This window comes from Chrysemys picta, chromosome 2 (assembly GCF_011386835.1).
Source record: "Chrysemys picta bellii isolate R12L10 chromosome 2, ASM1138683v2, whole genome shotgun sequence".
In the NCBI taxonomy this organism is placed as follows: Eukaryota; Metazoa; Chordata; order Testudines; family Emydidae; genus Chrysemys; species Chrysemys picta.
In genome coordinates, this window is record NC_088792.1 from 121,050,798 (window position 1) to 121,072,855 (window position 22,058).

Here is a 22,058-nt window from a genome sequence, read left to right on the forward strand (position 1 = left end):
TTCCTTTCCGACCCCAAATATGGCGATCAGCTGATCCCCGAGCATTGCAGGCAAGATTCTCTAGCCAGACCTTCTGGAAAAGTTCTCTGTAGTAACTTTTAATATCCCATCATTGACCATTGTTATCGACCTATTGACTAAAATCACTGTATCCCATCAAACCATCCCCTCCATAAACTTATCAAGCTTGATCTTAAAGCCAGAGAGGTCTTTCGCTCCCACTGTTTCCCTCAGAAGGCTATTCCAAAACTTCACCCCTCTGATGGTTAGAAACCTTCGTCTAATTTCAAGCCTAAACTAAACGGCCAGTTTATATCCATTCGTTCTAGTGTCCACATTAGTACTGAGCTGAAATAATTCCTCTCCCTCCCTGATATTTATCCCTCTGATATATTTAAAGAGAGCAATTATATCCCCCCTCAGCCTTCTTTTGGTTAAGGTAAACAAACCGAGCTCCTCGAGTCTCCTTTCATACGACAGATTTTCCATTCCTTGGATCATCCTAGTGGCCCTTCTCTGTACCCGTTCCAGTTTGAATTCATCCTTTTTAAACGTGGGAGACCAGAACTGCACACAGTACTCCTAATGAGGTCTCACCAGTGCCTTGTATAATGGAACCAGCACCTCCCTATCCCTACTAGAAATACCTCGCCTAACGCATCCCAAGACCGCATTAGCTTTTTTCACGGCCACGTCACATTGCCGATTCATAGTCATCCTGCGATCAACCAGGACTCCGAGGTCCTTCTCCTCTTCCGTTACTTCCAACCGATGCGTCCCCAGTTTGTAACTAAAATTCTTGTTAGTTATCCCTAAATGCATCACCTTACACTTCTCACTATTAAATTTCATTCTATTACAGAAACCTCCCCCAGATTGAGGAAGCTCAGCATCCTTCCCTGCTTCCTGCTCCCATCACTCCTCAGCCGTGGGGGGAGAAGTCACTGTAAGGGGAGCTGCTCCCCCTTTTGCCCAACCCGTGTGCATCTGGACCTCCCATACCCAGACACCCCTGCCAAGCCTCACCTGCTACAACCACAACCCGCCTAGCCCTCCATACCCAAACCCCACCCCATTGAACCTCAACCAGTGCATCTGGAGCCTGCTGCACCCAGACCTCCACCCCACTGAACTCCTTGCACTCAACCCCCCCATACCTCCCAGAGCTCCCACATCCAGACTCCCAGTTAGCTGCACCCCAGACTCCCACCTCACCAAGTCCCACTCCCCCAGCACTCAGACCCCCCTGATGAGACCCTGACACCCAGACTCCTCTCCTGAGCCCCAATCACTTTCACCTGGAACCTCCCTCCTCCCCTTCCCAACAAGACTTTGTGCATCCAGATCCCCCCCCCCCCCCCCCGAGCTGCCTGCACCCAGATTGTCCAACGCAGAATCCTCTCACCCCACACCTGGATCCCCCCACACTGAGCCCCTCCACACTTGGATCCTGCCTGGTTGAGTCTGCCTGCCCCATACTTGGTGCAGAGGGGCAGGGTCCCAGGGGTTTCTGGGGCAGGCCCAGGCCTTGTGCTGTATGGGGTGGGGGGCGGGGAGGCTGCAGGGTGGTCTCCCACCTTCATGCAGCCAGTGGTCTGTGCTCCCCACTACCATGCTGCTGGAGCCTCTGTATTTACAGATTGACAACTAAAACTTGCAGAATTTTAAAATACCGTGCGTAGAATTTTTTTTAACTTTTTTGGTGCAGAATTCTTAATTTTTTTGGCAGAGAATGCCCTCAGGAGTAAATATAGAACTGGCTAGTAAAAATCATGCTTTTAATCTACAGTGGCTTGAGTAAAGTGTAGGGTGAAGTTGGTTGATGAAGCATCAATCCCCTGCTTTTCTTGTTTTGGTATTTGAGAAAGACCAATGTTAGGTTTTTTTGCTTTTTAAGAAAAAGTGCTATAGGAGATGGGCTTGAAACAGAAATTACAAGGTTAAATTATTTTGTTATACAGGTTTGACTAGATGATGATTGTCCCTTCTGGCTTTAAAATCTGATGCACAGACACGCACACAGTTTCACTTTTCTTTGGAGTTCGGCTGTTCGGCCATTTCTGACCTAATCGGATATGAACACATGCAGCAGTGTTTCCAAGCTTGATTTCTTAAACTGTAACATTTTGGGTTTTTTTTTTGTCTTCTCACAGGTGCAGCCTTTACTGAAGGTTTATCTAGTGGATTAAGTACTTCTGTGGCTGTATTTTGTCATGAATTACCCCATGAGTTAGGTAAGATAGCACAATATTTTAGTAAATGATAGCTTGCTATGAATTTGGGAGACATAAAAGGATAATGCTTTATTTTACCAGTGCTTTATTGCAAAGCAAACATTTTTCTGAAGTCTTAGGAGGAAATAAAATTTCTAACCAGGATCAGAAGTGTTCACTCGGTTTATAGCTGTTTGTAAACAGATTATAAAATTCATGAATGGATTTACTATTTAGAATTATTTGCAAATGTCAGAAGTTAAGTTTTGTTGATCAGATCACTCAGTTTGCAGATATTCAACATGTGCTATGTTTAATTACGTGGTATTTCTGTTCCTTAATTTGTGTGATTTATGTGTAAATTGTGAATCTTTCAACTGAATATGCAATTTGAAATTTGCTTCTGTCAAATATCTGCTTAACTTGATTATTTTAAATCAAAATTCACTTTCAAAGTTACAACAAATATTGGTGGATTGCTTTTTCCACTATTATTCAGCTCTAGCTCAGATCTTGCCAAAGATTCCCATCCAAAGTCTAACTTGGGGATATTGTTTGGAAATCTACGCCTTGAGTCTTTCTAGTCAGATTGGATTAATCTGTGCATGTCTTCCACATAAGAATTTACATATTACTAGGTTATAGGTTTGGGGCCTGGTATCTGTCACAGAGAAGTCATTGGGAATTGGATTGGGCACTTAATCTTTTTTATCTCAATAGAATGAAGCTTGTCTTGTTTACTGAATTAACAGAGGCTGCCCATTGCTTAGAATGTTTCTGTGGATGATTTTAAAAAGAAATCTCATCAAGTCTGTCTTGGCTGGAAATTTGCCTTGACATAGGATTTTAAAGGTTGTGGTATAAAATGGTGGGATTACATAGAGATTAGCCGGGGAGTCACAGCCCCCAGAGAGAAATGGTTTGCAAACATACATGTGTGTAATAGGTAAACACTTTAAACCATGGCAATTTCCTTGACTGTTAGTTTGGAGTGGCATAGGGATATTTCCCTACTCTTATCCATTTCAGATTAGCACTGCTGTTAATCATTCTAGTGAAACTGAGATACATAAAGGTCACTTTTATAGAAATTAGTAAAGAAATTCTGAAGCAATGACTGGGCTAGAGTATAAAGTATTTAGAAAAGTCACTGGGTAAGTGGCAGAACCATGATGAGAACACATCACATAGCAATTTTTTTTCAAAATTCATTAAACCCAGTTTGTGGAAAAACTACTTTTATACAGTGTTCGCTGATGTTGAATACTGCAGAATACTTTGGTTAAAATGATATACATTATTAAATCAAATAAGTCCAACAGTATGCATTTTCCAGAATACTAAAAATAAACTAAAAATGTGATCTTGTGCAAGACTAAATTTTCATACTATAGATTGTGGCTATGAAGCAGTTTTCATGTGTTCACTCATTGACTGACTTATTTCCCCATAAATGAACAACTTATTTTGTGGATGAAAACTTTTGAAGAAAGCCAATAATGGGCACTAAAATAGTTAAATATATTCATTTTAAGTGGTGAAAATAAATGTTACTGCACATGTCATAATAGTTACGTGAGTGGGTGAAAGATGCTTTATTTTTTTCTGCTATAGGAGATTTTGCTGTACTTCTAAAAGCTGGCATGACTGTCAAACAAGCTGTTCTTTATAATGCTCTGTCAGCTATGCTAGCATATCTTGGAATGGCAACTGGGATTCTTATTGGTCACTATGCTGACAATGTTTCAATGTGGATATTTGCACTTACTGCTGGCTTGTTCATGTATGTGGCTCTTGTTGATATGGTAAGTATGTGACTAGAACTACTTGCTATTTACATAACTGAGATTCAGAACAATACCAGAATAGGTTTGTCATAAAATAGGAAGTGGGTTTCTTTCCTCTAAGAAAATATTGACCACATGTATTACATATTTCTTAACCTAAAGACTGACACCATTTAATTTGTTCTTAAGGAAGCTTTTCAACATGATTATGGAACACAAACAAGTAAATAGACTAAGTTTTATTGTGAGTAGTGTAATGTGTTGGAAGTTCTTAGTCAAATAATTGAAATTTTATGTCAAATCGGAATATTACTAGAATTTTTTTCTGCTTCATAAAGCAAAATTATCTGGGAATGCACATAAACACATTGTAAACAATCTTTAGGCACCTGGATGTTGTTTTATTGAGTAAAATTGTTCAGGTTCTGGATTTGTAGAAGATGTTGGTGGAATGGAACATTAAAGGATGATGGTCTCTGGTAGTAAGTATTGAGGCAAAAACATTTTTAAAAAATTAACAGTGAGGGGAGGCAGAGATGTTTATTTTCAGTGAGACATTCCCCCTATGTCAGCCTGTTCTTTCAATTACTTTTTAATACCAGTTTATTAGTGATGAAAATGCTGTGGCTGGTGTATTGGATAATGGTGCAATGGCCTGGTTGTACACTATTGGCATGATCCTGAGACGTGCTGTACACTTGCAATAAATCTTCAGCACTTCTTTGGATTAAACCAATACAGTACTACAACACAGGAAATTATTCTAATGGATAAAAATAACGTACAAACTTGTTCTTGTTTCCAGTTTCTAGAACTATACTGCTTATGAAAATCAGATTATATTATTTATAACTTGTAAATAAGTCATCTATGCACGAATAATATAATTAGAAGACATGAATTTCATTTGGTATAATTCCTGAAAATAAATGGTGCTGATTAGACCCGTGCTACATCACCACTTTCCAAGTTATGATGAGCGGTTTGGAGGCAGATCTGATATCCTTACTCCATGAGGACTAGCAATTTACTCCACAAGTGGTGTCACTGAAGTCAGTGGGACTACTCAAAGAGTAAGATACTATTCCACATGAATGAAGCTGACAGGAGTAAGATACTGCTCCACATGAGTGAGGGTTACAGAATCTGATGGTTACATGAGTGAGGGTTACAGAATTCACTGGACATGCTCACTGAAACCTTAATGAACAAGTCAGAATAGTATCAGTCATTTATTTTGAAGATGTTAATATATATATATATTTTTTATTTATTTAGGTGCCTGAAATGCTGCACAATGATGCTAGTGATCATGGATGTAGCCGCTGGGGATATTTCCTGTTACAGAATGCTGGAATCCTGTTAGGTTTTGGGATTATGCTGCTTATCTCTGTGTTTGAACATAAAATTGTGTTCAGCATAAACCTATAATTTTGGTTACCTGATGTTGAATTGAAGATTATAGTAGATGTGGTTCTGCTTTTTCTATTAGCTACTGTAAATGAGCTCTAGGCTTTATAGACTAGGCATTCTTTTTAACTGATGTATCTTTTTTTCCAGAAGTAAAACTGAATGGTATGAACTGTTTACACACAGTGCTCAGTATTGTATGAGGTACTATAGATAACTGCGCTAGTCAGAGTGCTGCACTGTTACACATGGTAAAAGTGCCAAATCCATAAAGGAGTATCACTTTTTTTACAATTTTTATTTTAAATTATTGTTTTGTGAATTCATTTACTGCATGTAATAATTGTGAGATTTTAGCATCTTGTACTTTTTCCTAAATGGTGCTTGCTTGTATAAACAAGTGAAATGGCCATGTTCTTATTGTAGTATGAAATGCAAAAATTGTCTACTTTTTGTATTTCATGAAACAGTGAATACTCTTAACATATGGGCATAGTGAGTATTGTAAAACAAAATATTTGAAGAGAGAAATGTAATAAATGGGGTAGAGCTATCGGCCATTATGGGAGTTACAAATCAGACACATAGCTTATCCAAAGTGTAGCCAAGTTGAGTCAAAATATGGAAATTTCATGACAAAGCTTGCTGCAATAATGAAGCTGGAAGAAATTGTGTGTATAATCTATGTACAAGAAAAATGACCAGAACTACAAGCTGAGGCAAAGGGAACAACAAGAAACATGAACAGCTCTTTTTAGAGAAATGGTGTATTTCATGTGGTGAGATGTGCTATCTTAATATTTGCATCTATATAAAACCAAACAGAAAATGGGTGAAATCTTGGTTCTGTTGAAGTCAATGGCAAGGCCTCATTGGCTTCAGTGGGGCCAGGATTTCACCCATAGAACTTATCTGAAAAATGCTGCTTCTGCTGCCCACAGTGTTTGATCTTGACTTTGTACATGTCAACGGGATGTCTCCTTTGTAATTATGAAAATGGTAGTACCCAGGGAAGATTTGTAAACATTTTGGGGCATCTTGTATACTGCTCGGTAATTTTGTTTATCTTATATATTCTGAACTCTCTGACATAGCACTAAGAATCTCTCTGCATTTTTCTTAAATTATGTAGCTCAGCATTTAAACTCATATACTTTCATATGCAAAGGCATCTAGAAAGAACAAAGTAATTCAAAAACTTTGGCTCAGCCAAACCATGAAATCATGCAGTCTTCTCACAGGTGCACAGGAAATATGGGAGGTGTGTGTACACGGAACGGGGGTGATAATTTGTGGATACCAGCCCTGCAGAAGGACTTTGCTAGATTTCTCTTCCGCTTTTTTTCTTCTTATTACAAGACCAGTAGCTGTTCTTTTTCCCTTTCTATGTGTTATATGGGAGTTGGAGAACTTGAATCTGATCTCCATGTCACTACGGGCAGCGTTCCATAGCACATGCTGCTTAGTGCAGCTCCTGCCCTGCCTGCTTTGTTTATGCTGCTCATTAGTGGTGGATATTTTGTGTATTGGAAAGGGGATGCTCTGTAGTAGCTTTACCCCTCTGCGGGATCACTGGTGATGAAGATTGCTCTGGGGCTTTCCATTTGATCAGTGTGTTCCAGTTCCTTTTAGCTCATCATGTTTACACTTTAGACAAATTTTCTTACTAAACGGTTGTGTGATGAACATTAACCCTACCTTCAAATCTCACTACTGGACATGCTCACTAGCATGTGGTGGAAGAAAGGAAGGTTTGGTACAGTCTTAGATTCTATCATAATTACACCTGAATAATGGAGAAAGCTCATTGAGTGCAAAGTCTTTAGTAGAGATGATTGGTTTAGTCCAAATATGTTCACTTGACAAAACATTAGTATTCTCTGTTACCATTGTCTGTGCATGCATCTGGTATTTGTGTTATATCCTTGAAATGGAAATTCTGAACCTCATTATCCTTGATCTCCAAGCCAGCTTTGAGGTTTATCAAAGTAATAAAGTGGCTAACTACTTCGTTTAATTTGAAATTGTCTATTTAGTGTTGCTGGGTAGAATTTGGGTTTTAAATGTGGAACTAAAACTTGCCACACTCAGAGGTTTCAATGTCTTCCCCATAGCCCTTTTGGACCTAAGCTATGTAATGCAACTTAACATGAATTAATGAGAATAAAAGGAGAAGATTCTAATTGCTGGTGGTTAGATTTCTTTTGTATGAATTATACACTCCAAAACCATGTAAAATAAGTACTGATCTAAAATTCAATTCATTCCTCACTCTATTTTGAAGTCTCAAAGAGCCATACATCAGTATTAGAGAGACAAGGTGGCTGAAATAACACCTTTTATTGAACCAATAAAAGATATTACCTCACCTACCTAGTCTCTCTAATTTCCTGGGACCAACACTGCTACAACAATAATGCAACTATACATCAATATTGACATCTCAGGAGTAACAGAGTTTAAAAATGAGGACCACACCTTGTGGGCTCATCCTGGGTCAAAGTGCTGGTGAAATTAAGATTAACCAGTAAGGGGAATCTGAAGTGAAAGCAGCAGGAGGAACTGGTTCCTGGATTGGGAACTATTACATGGAAACATTTTTGTTCCCATTTTTCCACTTTGAGGCAGCCCATCAGTACAAGCAATTTTTGCAACAGCACCTAATTGAGAGGAAAGAAGATTCCCAGCTGGGGAATCTCTATTTATTCTCCTTTCTTCTGAAGAAAAATCTCTCCCAGTTATTGGTCCCTTCTTCTCTCCAACGGGCACAAGGAGATTACCACCACCCCCTAGTGTCTCCCTTCCTTTACCAGGAGAGGAAAGGAGAGAGATGTACTCTCTCCAGCTCCATAGGTAGTCTATTGATTAAATGTATTTAAATCTTCTACAATCCAGGATGCTGTATTGGAAATTTCAGAAATTTCTGGGACAAGCTCTGCCCCTTCCCATATTTTATTTTATTTGTTTAACATCACCACACAGTTTCCATCCTGAAACAAATAGGTGGGGAGACCAGTGATGTGCCCCTAACCAACTAACCCACTCTGTATGTGCATACATGTAGCATTTGATTGGATGGATGGCTATGGCCCTCTATGGGTTAAAGAATTCCTTTGGAAAACATTTCTTTTGTCTCCCTATTTTTCCCCTTGCTGTGTTCCATCACTACAGGCTGATGCAATGCTGCCCCTTCTCATTAATATTAAAGTGATGACAATCACCAAAATCGATCCTCCCTTGATCTATTTGAACTCCTTGGACTGAGCATTTTGAGGCAGCTCCACATGTTTGAACAAGGGGAGTCAAGTGATTAAAGAAAATTAATTGCAATTAATCATGCGGTTAATTGCACTGTTAAACAATAATGGAATACCATTTAAATATTTTTGGATATTTTCTGCATTAAAATGTATTGATTTCAAATACAACACAACACAGTGTACAGTGCTCACTTTATATTTACTTTTTATTACAAATATTTGCTGTAAAAAAGAGATAATATTTAAGTTCACCTCATACAAGTACCATATACAAAAAATGATGATTTCTTTTGTTTATCCTTTTTACAGTGCAAATATTTGTAATATAAAGTGAGCACTGTACACTTTGTATTCTGTGTTGAAATTTAAATCACTATATTAGAAAATGTAGAAAAAATCCAAAAATATTTAATAAATTTCAATTGGTATTCTTTTAACAGTGCGATTAAAACCCCACAGAAATGGGCTGCAGTGTTGTTAGCCAGCACTGGGGGCCACTGGACTCGGCAGAGCCCAGCTTGCACATAGAAGACACTGCTGGCGGGAGGGGGAGCGAGAGGGAGCTAGAGGATTTCTGGCAGCTGCAGTTCCCAGAATGCCTTGAAGGAAGGAGAGGGCGGTGCACAGGAAACTTCATGAAAGCCTGGGACCCAGCATCAGGCTGTTTCTCCCTCTGGATCCCTATGCTGGGGGGGAGGGAGGATGGATGTCTTGGGAAGGGGAGCCCCTGAGGTTGGGCTCTGGGGAGGAGGGGATTTGGGTGTATTGGCTGGGGGGGGCACAAGAGGGTTCTGAGGGGGAGGGGTTGAGAGTGTCTGGCCCCTGGGGGGAAGGAGATACAGGAACTAAGTTGTCATAGGAGTTTCTTTAACTCTCTACTCCTGGGGGAATTTTTGTGTGTCTGTATGTTTACAGACATACTTGCTGACAGGTATTTTGAATACATTACCAAAATAATTGAAACAGGCATGATTATGTAGTGTTATTTTGACAAAATTTGAAGAATTTTGCAGAATTTTGATTTTTTTTGGGCACAGAATGCCCCCTGGAGTATGAAGAAGAAGCCTTTATTCCTGATGAGAGGGACTTTTCTTTTAACCTAAGTGTATTGAAGCGGTCCATCTGTTCTATAGACCTGAGGTCTCAAAAAGTTATTTTGGTTATATGAAGGTGGAGGAGAACTAATCATATGAAAAAGCAAAAAGCAAAATAGATTATTGTGCTGCTCTAGCTTGGATTGGGGACCACTCTAGTCCTTTGCAGTTGCCTCCAGACTCCAAGAAGCTACAAAGATGTCACCCACATCGCTGGAGCTGAACATCCTAAGAGGTACAGCTTAGATTCCATGCCCAATGCTTGATTTCAGTCTACATGAGTGTTTCACAGGAAGATTTAGGCAAATATCAACTCTTTATCCAATAAAGAGTTGATATTTTACTATAATTTCTATAAAGTTTTGTAGCTACTTCAGAAATCCAAAAAGTGTTGCCTATGATCCTCTGAAAGTGCTTGGGTAACTAAGCAGAAATGGCCTCATTAGAATAAACTACTGTAGGTGATGGGGTTGTTTTAGATTAATTAAATGCAGCAATATTTCTGTAACTTGTGTATTCTTTGTAACAATTGACTGAGTTATCTGTAGCCCTCTGTTTAAAACAAAAATTGCATTCTGCATAGAGTTGATGGAATCAATAAATTCTACTTTGTTGCAAAGCTTAATTCAGTGTTCCATTTAAAGTTCATGGGTGATTTCATTCTAATAAAATCAGGGAGTGCCATGTTTCTCAGGATTTATCTAGATGAACAGTTTACTAAAAGTTCCCTAGTGCACACTGACCAACTTCCTGTTTCGTAGTAGGTCAGAGTCAAGAGATTGGGGTTCTAATCCACTCTGTGCCACAAACTTCTTGAGTGAAGTTAGGGAGATCACATACTCTCGCTGTGCCTAATTTTCTCATCTGTATAGGATGTTACATTTAATTCATTCATGGTGCTTTGAGATACTTGGATTGAAGATGCTACAAAAATACAAAGTTCTAAACCTAGAATTTCTGTTGAATAATACAGTGTGAAACTATTTATGAAGCTCCAGAGGATGGATTCCTACTCTTATTTGGAAGGAAGGAGCTTTATGCCAGGAGGAAGGTGGAAGGGAGGAATCTGAGAGGAAAACATAAGGAAGGAGGGGTCCTGAACAGAAAGGGATCAACAATACAAAGATAAGGGGAGGGGATAAAATAATATAAAAACATAACTGTAAGAAGCTATTAATTCCATATTTTGATCTGTAGCCAAAATGTTGTTTATGTGCTTGACTTCAGCAAAGAGGGTTGAGGAGGGTCCACCTACTTAGTAGACAATTTTCAGCACCCTCACCTGCAGATGAGAAAGAGCCACCATGATTACAACTCATTATTGAGCATGTGTTCACTGCAGAGCCAGCCTGGGCTAACCAAGACAGGCAGCACATTCCTACTGCAAAGTACTACCTGTGGCAAACCTGTGTAACTGGGTCCACAATGCTGCTGTACTAGCCTGTGTCTTGAGATGGTTTTCTGGTGAGCTATCCCCTGGTTCTAAGCGGTGCATTAAACTGACCTGCTCTGAATTCATTCTTAATGTGCTCTCACTTTCAGCTAGTATGGAGCTGCTGTCTGTGACAGTGACATAGCAATCCTTGATTTAAACTTCCAAGTGGTGTTGCTTATTAATGTAGACAGTTTGGAAGAAGAAAGCAAACAGCAAGAACTTTTACTGAAAATGTCATTAAGGAATTCAGTTTGCAAATCACATTGTGAGTCATAGTGTACCCAACTGACATCTCTGCCTCTCTTTCCTTCCTGCCCACTGCACATAAAAATGTTATTTTGTGTACATTTCCTCAAATTATAGGTCATGCTGTTATCACACCATAGCTTTACCAGCTGGTGTCAGCTTCTGGCCAACTGAAGCATGGGAGAAGCATATCTTGGATAGAATCTCTGTCCAAATGTTGTGGAAGTGCAGCAGAAATGGAGCAGGCAAACATGGGGTTAAAATGCAATGCAGATCAAGGGAAGCTTTAAACAGAGTACAGTTTAGGTGGGTAATTATGAGATAGGAATGGAGGACTAAGAGCACAGGTGCTTGATTAGCCTGCATTCTCACTGCAAAATCAGTGGGTTGCCAGCCTGGGCTGAACCAAAACCTAAGTGCAAGCCTATACAATCAGCCATGCCTGCCAGCTCTGGTCAGGGCCGGCTCCAGGGTTTTGGCCGCTCCAAGCAGCCAACCAAAACAAACAAACAAAAAAAAGCCGCGATCGCGATCTGCTGCGGCAATTCGGCGGGAGGTCCTTCACTCCCAGGCGGAGTGAGGGACCGTCCGCCGAATTGCCGCCGAATACCTGGACCTGCCGCCCCTCTCCGGAGCGGCCGCCCCAAGCACCTGCTTGAGAAGCTGGTGCCTGGAGCCGGCCCTGGCTCTGGTTTAAAGCATCCTCAAGCCTGAGTTAGAGGTTTTTCTGTGTGGACAGAAAGGAGGGTTAGGGGCAACACCAGGGCTACATATTGATGCTGAGACTGAACAGGTCTAACTGTCCAAACAACGGAGCAGCCATGTCAGGTGCATTCTCATGGATGGGCCCTACTGCATGCTCCCTGGGGCCAGGGAATAATAGTCTCAGGCACCAAGAGGCTTTGCATGCTAGAAACAATGGAGCAATATGGTAATTGGGCCAAGACCCCCTCAGGAGAGAGAGAGAGGACCAGATTTGGGAGTCTGCTGGACACCACAGGACAATTGAGGCTGGCCAGGAGAATGAGAGTTGGTTCTGTTCCCTTTTCCCCTATAGAGACCCAGTCATCCAGAGCAGTTTCTTTGTCCAAGTCTTTCTGACCGACTCCTATGACTGATAAATGTAACTGGTTCACATTCAGCTTCTTTGTGTTTGCATTATGATACAGTCTTTAATTACATGATCATATACTATTTATTCCACAGGACCCTTGCCTTATTCAGGGCAGATGATGACTTGCAAATAGGCAGAATTAAAGTTGGACGGGCAACCATAGGTCTGGCTTTTCCTACCTTTTGAGTGCTTGCTTTTGCGGCCTAAATTATGTTTAGCTTTTTCGTATATCATTGTATATAATGAGGTGTTCCATGCTGAGATATTTTGTAGCATTGGACTGCAGTATAATATAAATATAATAAAAACACACACAAAAGTTACCATAAGAGCAACTTTATGCAGATGGCCGCAATTTTTTCCACCGTTCATGGTTATGATCTGGAACAATGTCAAAAGCATTCCAGGCCCTGTCCTTAACTATATTTTTACGTATGTGGTGTGAGCTGGGGCTACTAAGTCAGAGGCATATACAAGCAGATTGCCCACTGATGATGAGTGGCTTGCACAAAAAGCAAGTATAATTACAATTTTAGTTAAAATCACTTCACATTCAGCCTTACTAAGTGGAAAATTAAGCAAGGTCATTTTAGGACTACTGCTAATTCTACCCTTTTCTTATTTGATCCAAATTCATACATATGGAATTACCTGATTTGAGTGCACCACTGCAGTAATTATGTATGCTAAATGAGACATGTATTTTTCCATGAGCAATTACATGCTTTAGTTGACAATCTTACTTTGAAAGTATCAGAGTTGACATATAACTGCCACAAATGGGGAAATTTCATATCTGTCATAAAGCTGCTGTTTCATTTTTCTTAAGTCAGCTCTATATTCTGATGCACAGCTTCTCCCCTTACTCTTTATGAATGGCAATGCCGCTCACCTATGGAATATAGTGGAGGTTCAGTATTATTACTGGGAGTTCCAAAACTAAGCACTGCCCCTCAGATCAGGCTTCTGGAAATTCTGCCTCTGGCAGCAGGGTTGGTGGCTCATTTTCTCCTCACCACTTTGGTTTATAATTTTAATTCTTATTCATTTTTGTGTATTAGTGACTTCATTTCACTTTTAGCTCTGCTCTCTCTCTCTCCTCAGCTGAGAAATTACCACAGTATTGGGGCTTTAATCCTTTAGGTTACCGTCTTTAATTGGCTTCCTCTTTCCTCAGTCCAATGGCAGAGAAGCCCTGTAAGCATTGAGCCAAGCCCAAGTTGTGCTATATTTATAAGGCAGCTTTTCGGGAGCTTCAGAAGGCAAGCTGTGCTCTGCCTCTGTCAGAGCAGAGTCAGACTGGCCTGGCATGCCAGGTCTCATACCTGTGTGAAGCTGTAATTCAACCAGAGGCTGTCAAAGCCAGGATGTGAGCAGTCAAGTGGTGGGGGTCAGGCTGGGTGCAATACCAGGAGGTCAGAGTCTAGGGCTAGGTCTACACTACCCGCCTGAATCAGCGGGTAGAAATTCATCTCTCAGGGATCGAATTATTGCGTCTCGTCGGGACGCGACAATCGATCCCCGAATCGACGCTCTTACTCCACCAGCGGAGTAAGCACCGTCAACAGGGAGCCGCAGAGGTCGATTTTGCCGCCGCCCTCACAGCGGGGTAAGTCGGCTCCGATAGGTCAAATTCAGCTACGCTATTCACGTAGCTGAATTTGTGTATCTTAAATCGACCCCTCCCTGTAGTGAAGACCTGCCCTGGGACAAGCCAGATGGCAAACAGTCAGGTGTCAGGAGGCAGGCAGGGTCAGATTACCAGGAGATCAGCAGCAGACAGTAAAAGCACTCCAAATCAGGGAGACCCTAGCTGCATGGACAACTTCCGGTTCCTGTGCTTGGGTTACACAGAGGCTGGGGACCAATCAGAAGTTGCACTAATCAAATCCCAGCTCTACAGTCCTCTTCTAGCATTCAACTACTAGTCTAGTAGCTGTTAGAAGATCATTGGGTGGGAGGTTAGCTTGCCTAGCTCTTAAGGTTATTGGGGACCAAGATTCAAGATCTGTGGTCCCTGCCAGAGGCCGGTTTGTTAAGAAGCAAGGATTCCTCCTGGGATTCCCCACAGCCGATTCAGTCATTTTCAATGTATTTATTTTTTTAACAAGAGGACAGAGTAGGAAAGTCTGGAGCATGTCACCATTAATTCCTTCTCCTTATGAGCCAGTTAATCTGGTCTTCCCTATTTTCAGCATCTCCACCCTCCACAAAGTGGGTAGTTCTTCTTCGAGTGCTTGCTCATATCGATTCCAATTAGGTGTGCGTGCGCCGCGTGCACGGCCGTTGGAAAGATTTTCCCCTAGCAGCATCCGTCAGGTAGGCTGTGGAGCCCCCTGGAGTGACACCTGCATGGCGCTCAATATATGACCTGTGACGGTCATTGGAACTGTGGCATCTTGCTCTGCAAGTTCTCCATGTTTTCCCTAGCTTTAGTAGATAGTTGTTTGTTTTTGTTGGTAGTTTCTTGTTTTTGTTTTAGTTAGTGGCAGTTGAGTTGGGAGTTACCCTCCACCCCGACTGTTCTTCTTCGGGGCTTCATGCCCAAGTCCCCAGGATTTAAGCCCTGCAGGTCTTGCTCCAAGCCCATGCCAACGGGCGACCCCCATGACTCTTGTCTGAAGTGTCTGGGGGAGGCTCACCAAGCCGAGAAGTGCAGGATCTGCAAGGGATTTCATCCTCAGACTAAAAAGGAGCGGGACTTTCGCCTGAAGCAGCTACTTATGGAGGCGGCACTTAGTCCCCAGCCTCTTTGGTGCAGCAGGACCCGGCACCGAGTTCTTTGGTGCACAGGACCCCGGCGGCAGTAGTGGAGGTGGCACTGCGGTTGGACTCTGGACGAGACCTGCAGCACCACTGCTCCCCGGTACCAAAGCTGGCCACGTCGACTCGGCACCACTCCCACTCCCCAGCACCAAAGCAGCCCCGAGAGAGAGATGGCTGGCTCTCCTGCATAGAGAGACACTCCCCTGGAGCCAGCCACTGTGATGCATCCTGGAGGGGAGCGTCCGGGAGCGAAGGTCAGGGATGTGGCACCGTTGACTTCGGCCCCACTGGGGGAAACTGTTGAGTCCGGTTCCACTGGATTCCCCAACCCGCAGTGTTGTGGATGTCCAGCTGCCTTTCACCCCGGACACTTTTGCTGCTGCGAGGGTCCTCATTGCCATGACGGCATCGGGGTCCCCTCTGCTCCACAGCAAGCTTCCAGTGCCCCAGCGACTGGCACCATCTCAAGGCAAGCCGGTGTTGATCCGACAGTCAGCACCGTTGGCTCTGGTGATCGAGCCACCTCAGCAGGTCCTTCCACTCGCATGAGTGGTCTCTCCGACTGGATGTCGTCCACCCTGTCTTCCAAAGGTGGGGGTTTCCCCAGGTCAACCTGTTTGCCACCCACAGCAACAGGAAGTGCCCAGCATTCTGCTCCTTCCAAGGTCACAGCCCGGGCTCCCTCACGGACACGTTCCTCCTTCCCTGGACAGGTCACCTGCTCTACACCTTTCCTCTGTTCCCCCCCATGCACAAGGTCCCGCTCAAGATCCACAGGGACGGGGCGAGAGTGATTCTGGTAGCTCCAATGGGGCCTCGCCAGCATTGGTATACCACACTGCTAGAGCCATCGGTGGACGTTCCGGTCCCGTTGTCTCTCCTTCACAACCTGCTCACTCAGGACCACAGTCACCTCTGTCATCCAATCCTGCGGTTCCTCCACCTGACGATGTGGATGCTGCGTGGCTGAACCCCACAGAGCTTCTGTGTTCAGACCCCATAAGGCAGGTCCTGCTGGGCAGCAGGAAGCCCTCTACTAGAGCCATGTATCTGACGAAGTGGAAACAGTTTTCGTGTTGTTGTGACCAGCACCGCACACCACCCCTCCAGGCGCCGGTGCCCTTCATTTTGGAGTACCTCTTGCACCTGAAGCAGCAAGGCCTGGCGGCGTCCTCCGTGACGGTTCACCTCGCTGCCATCTTGGCTTTCCACCCAGGTGCGTCTGGCTGCTCTGTCTTCGCCGACCCCATGGTTGGTTGCTTTCTCAAAGGGTTGGACCATCTCTTTCCTCAGACTGGCAGCCTGTCCCTGCGTGGGACCTCAACCTAGTCCTTTCGCGACTCATGGGGCCCCCATTCGAACTGCTGGGAATGTGCTCCCACCTGCATCTTTCCTGGAAGACAGCTTTCCTGGTCACCATTATGTCAGCGAGACGTGCCTCTGAGCTGAAGGCCCTCACTTTGGAACTGCCTTACACAGTCTTCCACAAGGATAAGGTACAACTCAGACCACACCCGGCCTCTCCCCCCAAAGTGGGGTCAGCCTTTCATACCAGCAAGGATATTTTCCTGCCCGTTTTTTACCCGAAACCACATGCTGGTCCCTGGGAACAGCAGCTGTATTCCCTCGATGTCCGCAGGGCCCTAGCTTTCTACATAGAGTGCACTAAGCCGTTCAGGAAATTGGCCCAGCTCTTCGTTGCGGTGGCGGACCGGATGAAGGGCCTCCTGGTCTTCTCTCAAAGAATTTCCTCCTGGATCATGTCCAGCATCCATGCAGGTGAGTAACCAATTTTTCTTCTTTGAGTGCTTGCTCATATCGATTCCAATTAGGTGACTCCCAAGCCTTACCTAGGCGGTGGAGTCTGTGTGAAGGAATGTTGATTGGAGTACCGCTCTACTGAAAGCCACGTCATTTCTGGTGTGCCAGACAGTGGCGTAGTGCGAGGCAAAAGTATGTACCGAGGACCAAGTCGCGGACTTCCAGATTTCCTGGCTCGGTACCTGGGCCAGGCTGGAGCTCCCCAGCTCCTCTTGCCTTTCCCCAGCACTGCTCTGTCCAAGGTACCATTTGCTCCTTCAGGCAGCTAGGTCCATCTCTCTCCAAAGCTAGAGAGAGACTCTTTCAGCTCCTGGCCCCCAGCCCTCTTATCAGGGTCAGCTGGGCCCTAATTGAGCTGGCCACACCTGTTGTCAGCTACCCCCTCAGCTGCGCTCACTCCTTTTATCCCCTTGGAGTGGGGCAGCTGCCTCACTACACCTTCCCATATACAATATAGCTCCTTATCTACTGATTAAAACCCGACTAGTATAAATCTCTCCTAAAATACTTAAAAGGATGTTGGCCATCTTGGGGGAGCAGGCAGACACTGTTCTAGGTTTTGTCCCACAATCAAGGCTTTTATAGCTTTCCCATTAGAGGTCACTGCTGTATAAACTCCCAGGCTGTCACTCCCCATAGAAAGTGTTAAGCTGCTATGCAGTGACTACACCCAGAAAGTTGTCAAGGGCATGATGTGGGTTAAAGCATTCTCCTGTGTCTGGCAGGTGAAGCGCTGAGATCCCTTTGCATTGCAGAGCAGCTGCACAGAACATAGCCTGAGCAATTGTTACACTTATAATAGTGTGCATTAGAGTGCAGCATGCACTTGTCACAGATAACAGGCTCTTTTCCTAGGCAGTTACATAGAGTTAATTGAGAATATGGAATTTGGTGAAACACCCAGAAAAACTTAATTTAGTACAAACAACTATAATTGAAATAATAGAAAATAAATATAAGAATAGGATAAGTGAGGTAAAGTGGTTTCCTGTATTGTTCATACTTACAATCTTGCAACTTATGTGGACCATTGGAAGCAAAGATAGAAAGGAAAGTAAATAGAGCCCATCAGAAGGGAGGTCCTGAGTCAGTGTACACCATCTCAGGGACCTGACAAACCCCAAAGAAATGGGAACTGCATATGGCCTTTTATACCCTTCTTTATGGTAACTGTACAGATATATACCATTTGACCCTTTACTCTGATTATAATTTGGTCAATCCCTAACCCCCTCCATATGTGGCCTCTGGAGTGTCCATAATTAAGTAGGTTTCAGAGTAGCAGCCGTGTTAGTCTGTATCCGCAAAAAGAACAGGAGTACTTGTGGCACTTTAGAGACTAACAAATTTATTAGAGCATAAGCTTTCGTGGACTACAGCCCACTTCTTCGGATGCATACAGAGTGGAATAAATATTGAGGAGATATATATACACACATAGAGCATAAACAGGTGGGAGTTGTCTTACCAACTCTGAGAGGCCAATTAAGTAAGAGGAAAAAAAACTTTTGAAGTGATAATCAAGATAGCCCAGTACAGACAGTTTGATAAGAAGTGTGAGAATACTTACAAGGGGAGATAGATTCAATGTTTGTAATGGCTCAGCCATTCCCAGTCCTTATTCAATCCTGAGTTGATTGTGTCTAGTTTGCATATCAATTCCAGCTCAGCAGTCTCTCGTTGGAGTCTGTTTTTGAAGTTTTTCTGTTGTAATATAGCCACCCGCAGGTCTGTCATTGATCTACAACCTATCCTGAAAGATGATCCTTTACTCTCACAGATCTTGGGAGACAGACCTGTCCTCGCTTACAGACAACCCCCCAACCTAAAGCAAATACTCACCAGCAACCACAAATCACTGAACAAAACCACTGACCCAGGAACCTATCCTTGTAACAAAGCCCGATGCCAACTCTGTCCACATATCTATTCAAGTGACATCATCATAGGACCTAATCACATCAGCCATACCATCAGGAGCTCGTTCACCTGCACATCTACCAATGTGATATATGTCATCATGTGCCAGCAATGCCCCTCTGCCATGTACATTGGCCAAACCGGACAGTCTCTCCGCAAAAGAATTAATGGACACAAATCTGACATCAGGAATCATAATACTCAAAAACCAGTGGGAGAACACTTTAACCTGTCTGGTCATTCAATGACAGTTTTTTTTTTCTCTTACTTAATTGGCCTCTCAGAGTTGGTAAGACAACTCCCACCTGTTTATGCTCTCTGTATGTGTGTATATATATCTCCTCAATATTTATTCCACTCTGTATGCATCCGAAGAAGTGGGCTGTAGTCCACGAAAGCTTATGCTCTAATAAATTTGTTAGTCTCTAAAGTGCCACAAGTACTCCTGTTCTTTTTGCATAATTAAGTATTAAGTATAAATATTCATTATTTACAACACTTATTTCTTAATAATCCCTATATGTAAATATAGTCTAATGATTTAGATACTGCATAGCATCTTAATTGCTAAAGCCCCCCAAACTTCCCTTCTTGCAGAATTTTGTGGTATACTATACCCATTTCTGGTTACCTGTTTGTCTCTCAGAATGGGTGTGCAAAATATCTGCCCTGGGGTATTCTCCTTAGACCTACGCTATTCAACTAAATCCCAGCCTTTAACTACTACTCCCACAAGGTCTCATACTAATCACAACAGTCTTTTAATCATAGCAAGCCTAATAACCCAGTTATTTGTTCTCCTACTTGCTATTACAGCTTTCATAACTTCCATTAAACATGCTGAGCAATGGGATTCTATGTTACTCAAAACTATAAATCTTCCAAGACCAGGTCAGGGGTAGGGTTGCCAACTTTCTAATCGCACAAAACTGAACAACCCTGCCCCACCCCTGCCTCGAGGCCCCACCCCTGCCCCTTCTCCGAGGCCCTGCCTGCCCCTGCTCACTCCATCCCTCCTCCCTCTGTTGCTCGCTCTTCCCCACCCTCACTCACTTTCACCGGGCTGGTGCAGGGAGTTGGGGTGCAGAGGGGTGAGGTCTCTAGCTGGGGGTGTGGGCTCTGGGGTGGGGCTGAGGATGATGGATTTGGGGTCTGGGAGAGGGCTCCAGGCTGGGGCCAAGGGGTTCAGAGTGTGGGAGGGGATGTGGGCTCTGGCTGGGGGTGTGGGCTCTTGGGTGGGGCCTGGGATGAGGGGTTTGGGGTATAGGAAGGGGCTCCGGAATGGGGCAGAGGGTTGGGGGGGGGCTTAGGCCTCCAACTGGGAGCAGGCTCTGGGGTGAGGCCGGGGATGAGGGGTTTGGGGTGCAGGAGGGGTTCAGAGCTGGGGCGGGGGGGATGGGCATTGGGGGGGTGCGGGCTCTGGGAGGGAATTTGGGTTCAGGAAGGAACTCTGGGGTGGGGCCTGGGATGTTGGAGGGGGTTCAGTGTGCGTGGTCCCAGCGGCGCTTACCGCAGCTCCCAGGAAGCAGCCGCTAGGTCCCTGCAGCCCCTAGGTGGCATGGGTGGCTAGGGCGGTTCCGTGCACTGGCCTTGCAGCCAGAGGTGCTGCCCCTGCAGCTCCTATTGGTTGCAGTTCCCAGCCAATAGGAGCTGCAGAGCCAGCACTCAGGGCGGGGGCAGCACACGGAGCCTGCCTGGCCACCTACACCTCTGCCACTTGGAGCTAGGGCAGGCAGGGAATCTGCCTTAGCCCTGGCCCCTGCTGCGCTGCTGACTGGACTTTTAATGGCCTGGTCGGTGGTGCCAACCAGAGCCGCCAGGATCCCTTTTTGACCGGGCATTTTGATCGAAAACTGGATGCCTGGCAACCCTAGTCAGGGGTCAACAGGACAGTAAATGCCCACCTGGCCAGCCTGTGCAGCCTGAACTAGGTGTTTCCCAAGTAAAATGTACAGTGGCTGTGGGCAGGGCCGGCTCCAGCATTTCTGCCGCCCCAAGCAAAAAAAAAAAAAAAGCCACGATCGGCAGCGGCAGGTCCTTCGCTCCTAGAGGGAGTGAGGGACCTGCCGCCCCCGAATTGCCGCAGGTGCCGCCCCTCTCCCTTGGCTGCCCCAAGCACCTGCTTGTTAAGCTGGTGCTTGGAGCCGGCCCTGGCTGTGGGAAGAAAAGAGACAGAATTTGTTAAGCTATGATGATGCTTGGATGAGGGCCTGGAAAGAGACCAGACACAAGACAGCTGCTTCTGAGGATAGGGCAGAGGTGCTTCCCTGAGATCCCTGCACGAAGGAGTTGCTTGTAAGTTGTTTATTACCCCCTGTTCAAGGAAACTTAGTTTGTGTATAAGCATATTGCACTGACCTTCACCTGCCTCTGCATCACTGAGTTCTGGCCCAAACAGGAAACTGATGTGCAAGACCCCAAATTCTGCTATCGCTCATCAAAGGGTCATCAAAATGATTTGTCCCAGCACTCACTGGGCCAGAAGAAATTCCTGCCATACTCTCTAGGTGTCAAGTATCAGAGGGGTAGCTGTGTTAGTTTAGATCTGTGAAAAGCAACAGCGAGTCCTGTGGCACCGTATAGACTAACAGATGTATTGGAGCATAAGCTTTTGTGGGTGAATACCCACTTCTTCAGACATGGTGACGAAGTGGGCATTCACCCACGAAAGCTTATGCCCCAATACATCCGTTAGTCTTAAAGGTGCCACAGGACCCTCTGTGACTCTTTAGGTGGTTCCCCCAATCAAAGAGGATTACCTCCACTTTATCTGCACTGAGACTTTGCTCATTCTTTCATCTGGGGAAAACATGGAGACTCTAAAAAATGGATTGATGATTTTTCAGCACCGGCTTTTCCTTCCCGCGGAGTCAGCGCTGAACCGGTGTGTCAGCTTCTCCGGGTGAGAAGCCACGTGCTGACAGGGCACCGCCCATCGCACGTGTCTCAGAGACGCGGAGCGAAGGGCGGCTCTCCCCGCCGAGGGGCAGAG

At 44.4% G+C, this 22,058-nt stretch overlaps 1 protein-coding gene across 6 annotated transcripts in view; it reads left to right on the forward strand.

The window, feature by feature from the left end:
* The window catches only part of SLC39A6 (solute carrier family 39 member 6), a 31,952-nt gene extending 24,359 nt beyond the window's left edge, over window positions 1-7,593 (forward strand). For all 6 annotated transcript variants that reach the window (XM_065584124.1, XM_065584121.1, XM_065584122.1 and 3 more), the window contains 3 exons: window positions 2,154-2,234; window positions 3,828-4,018; window positions 5,279-7,593. In XM_065584124.1, coding sequence (XP_065440196.1) covers window positions 2,154-2,234; window positions 3,828-4,018; window positions 5,279-5,431 — 425 coding nt within the window. In that variant the 3' untranslated portion in view covers window positions 5,432-7,593. The remainder of the gene's footprint in view (window positions 1-2,153; window positions 2,235-3,827; window positions 4,019-5,278) is intronic.
* The last annotated feature ends 14,465 nt before the right edge of the window (window positions 7,594-22,058 follow it).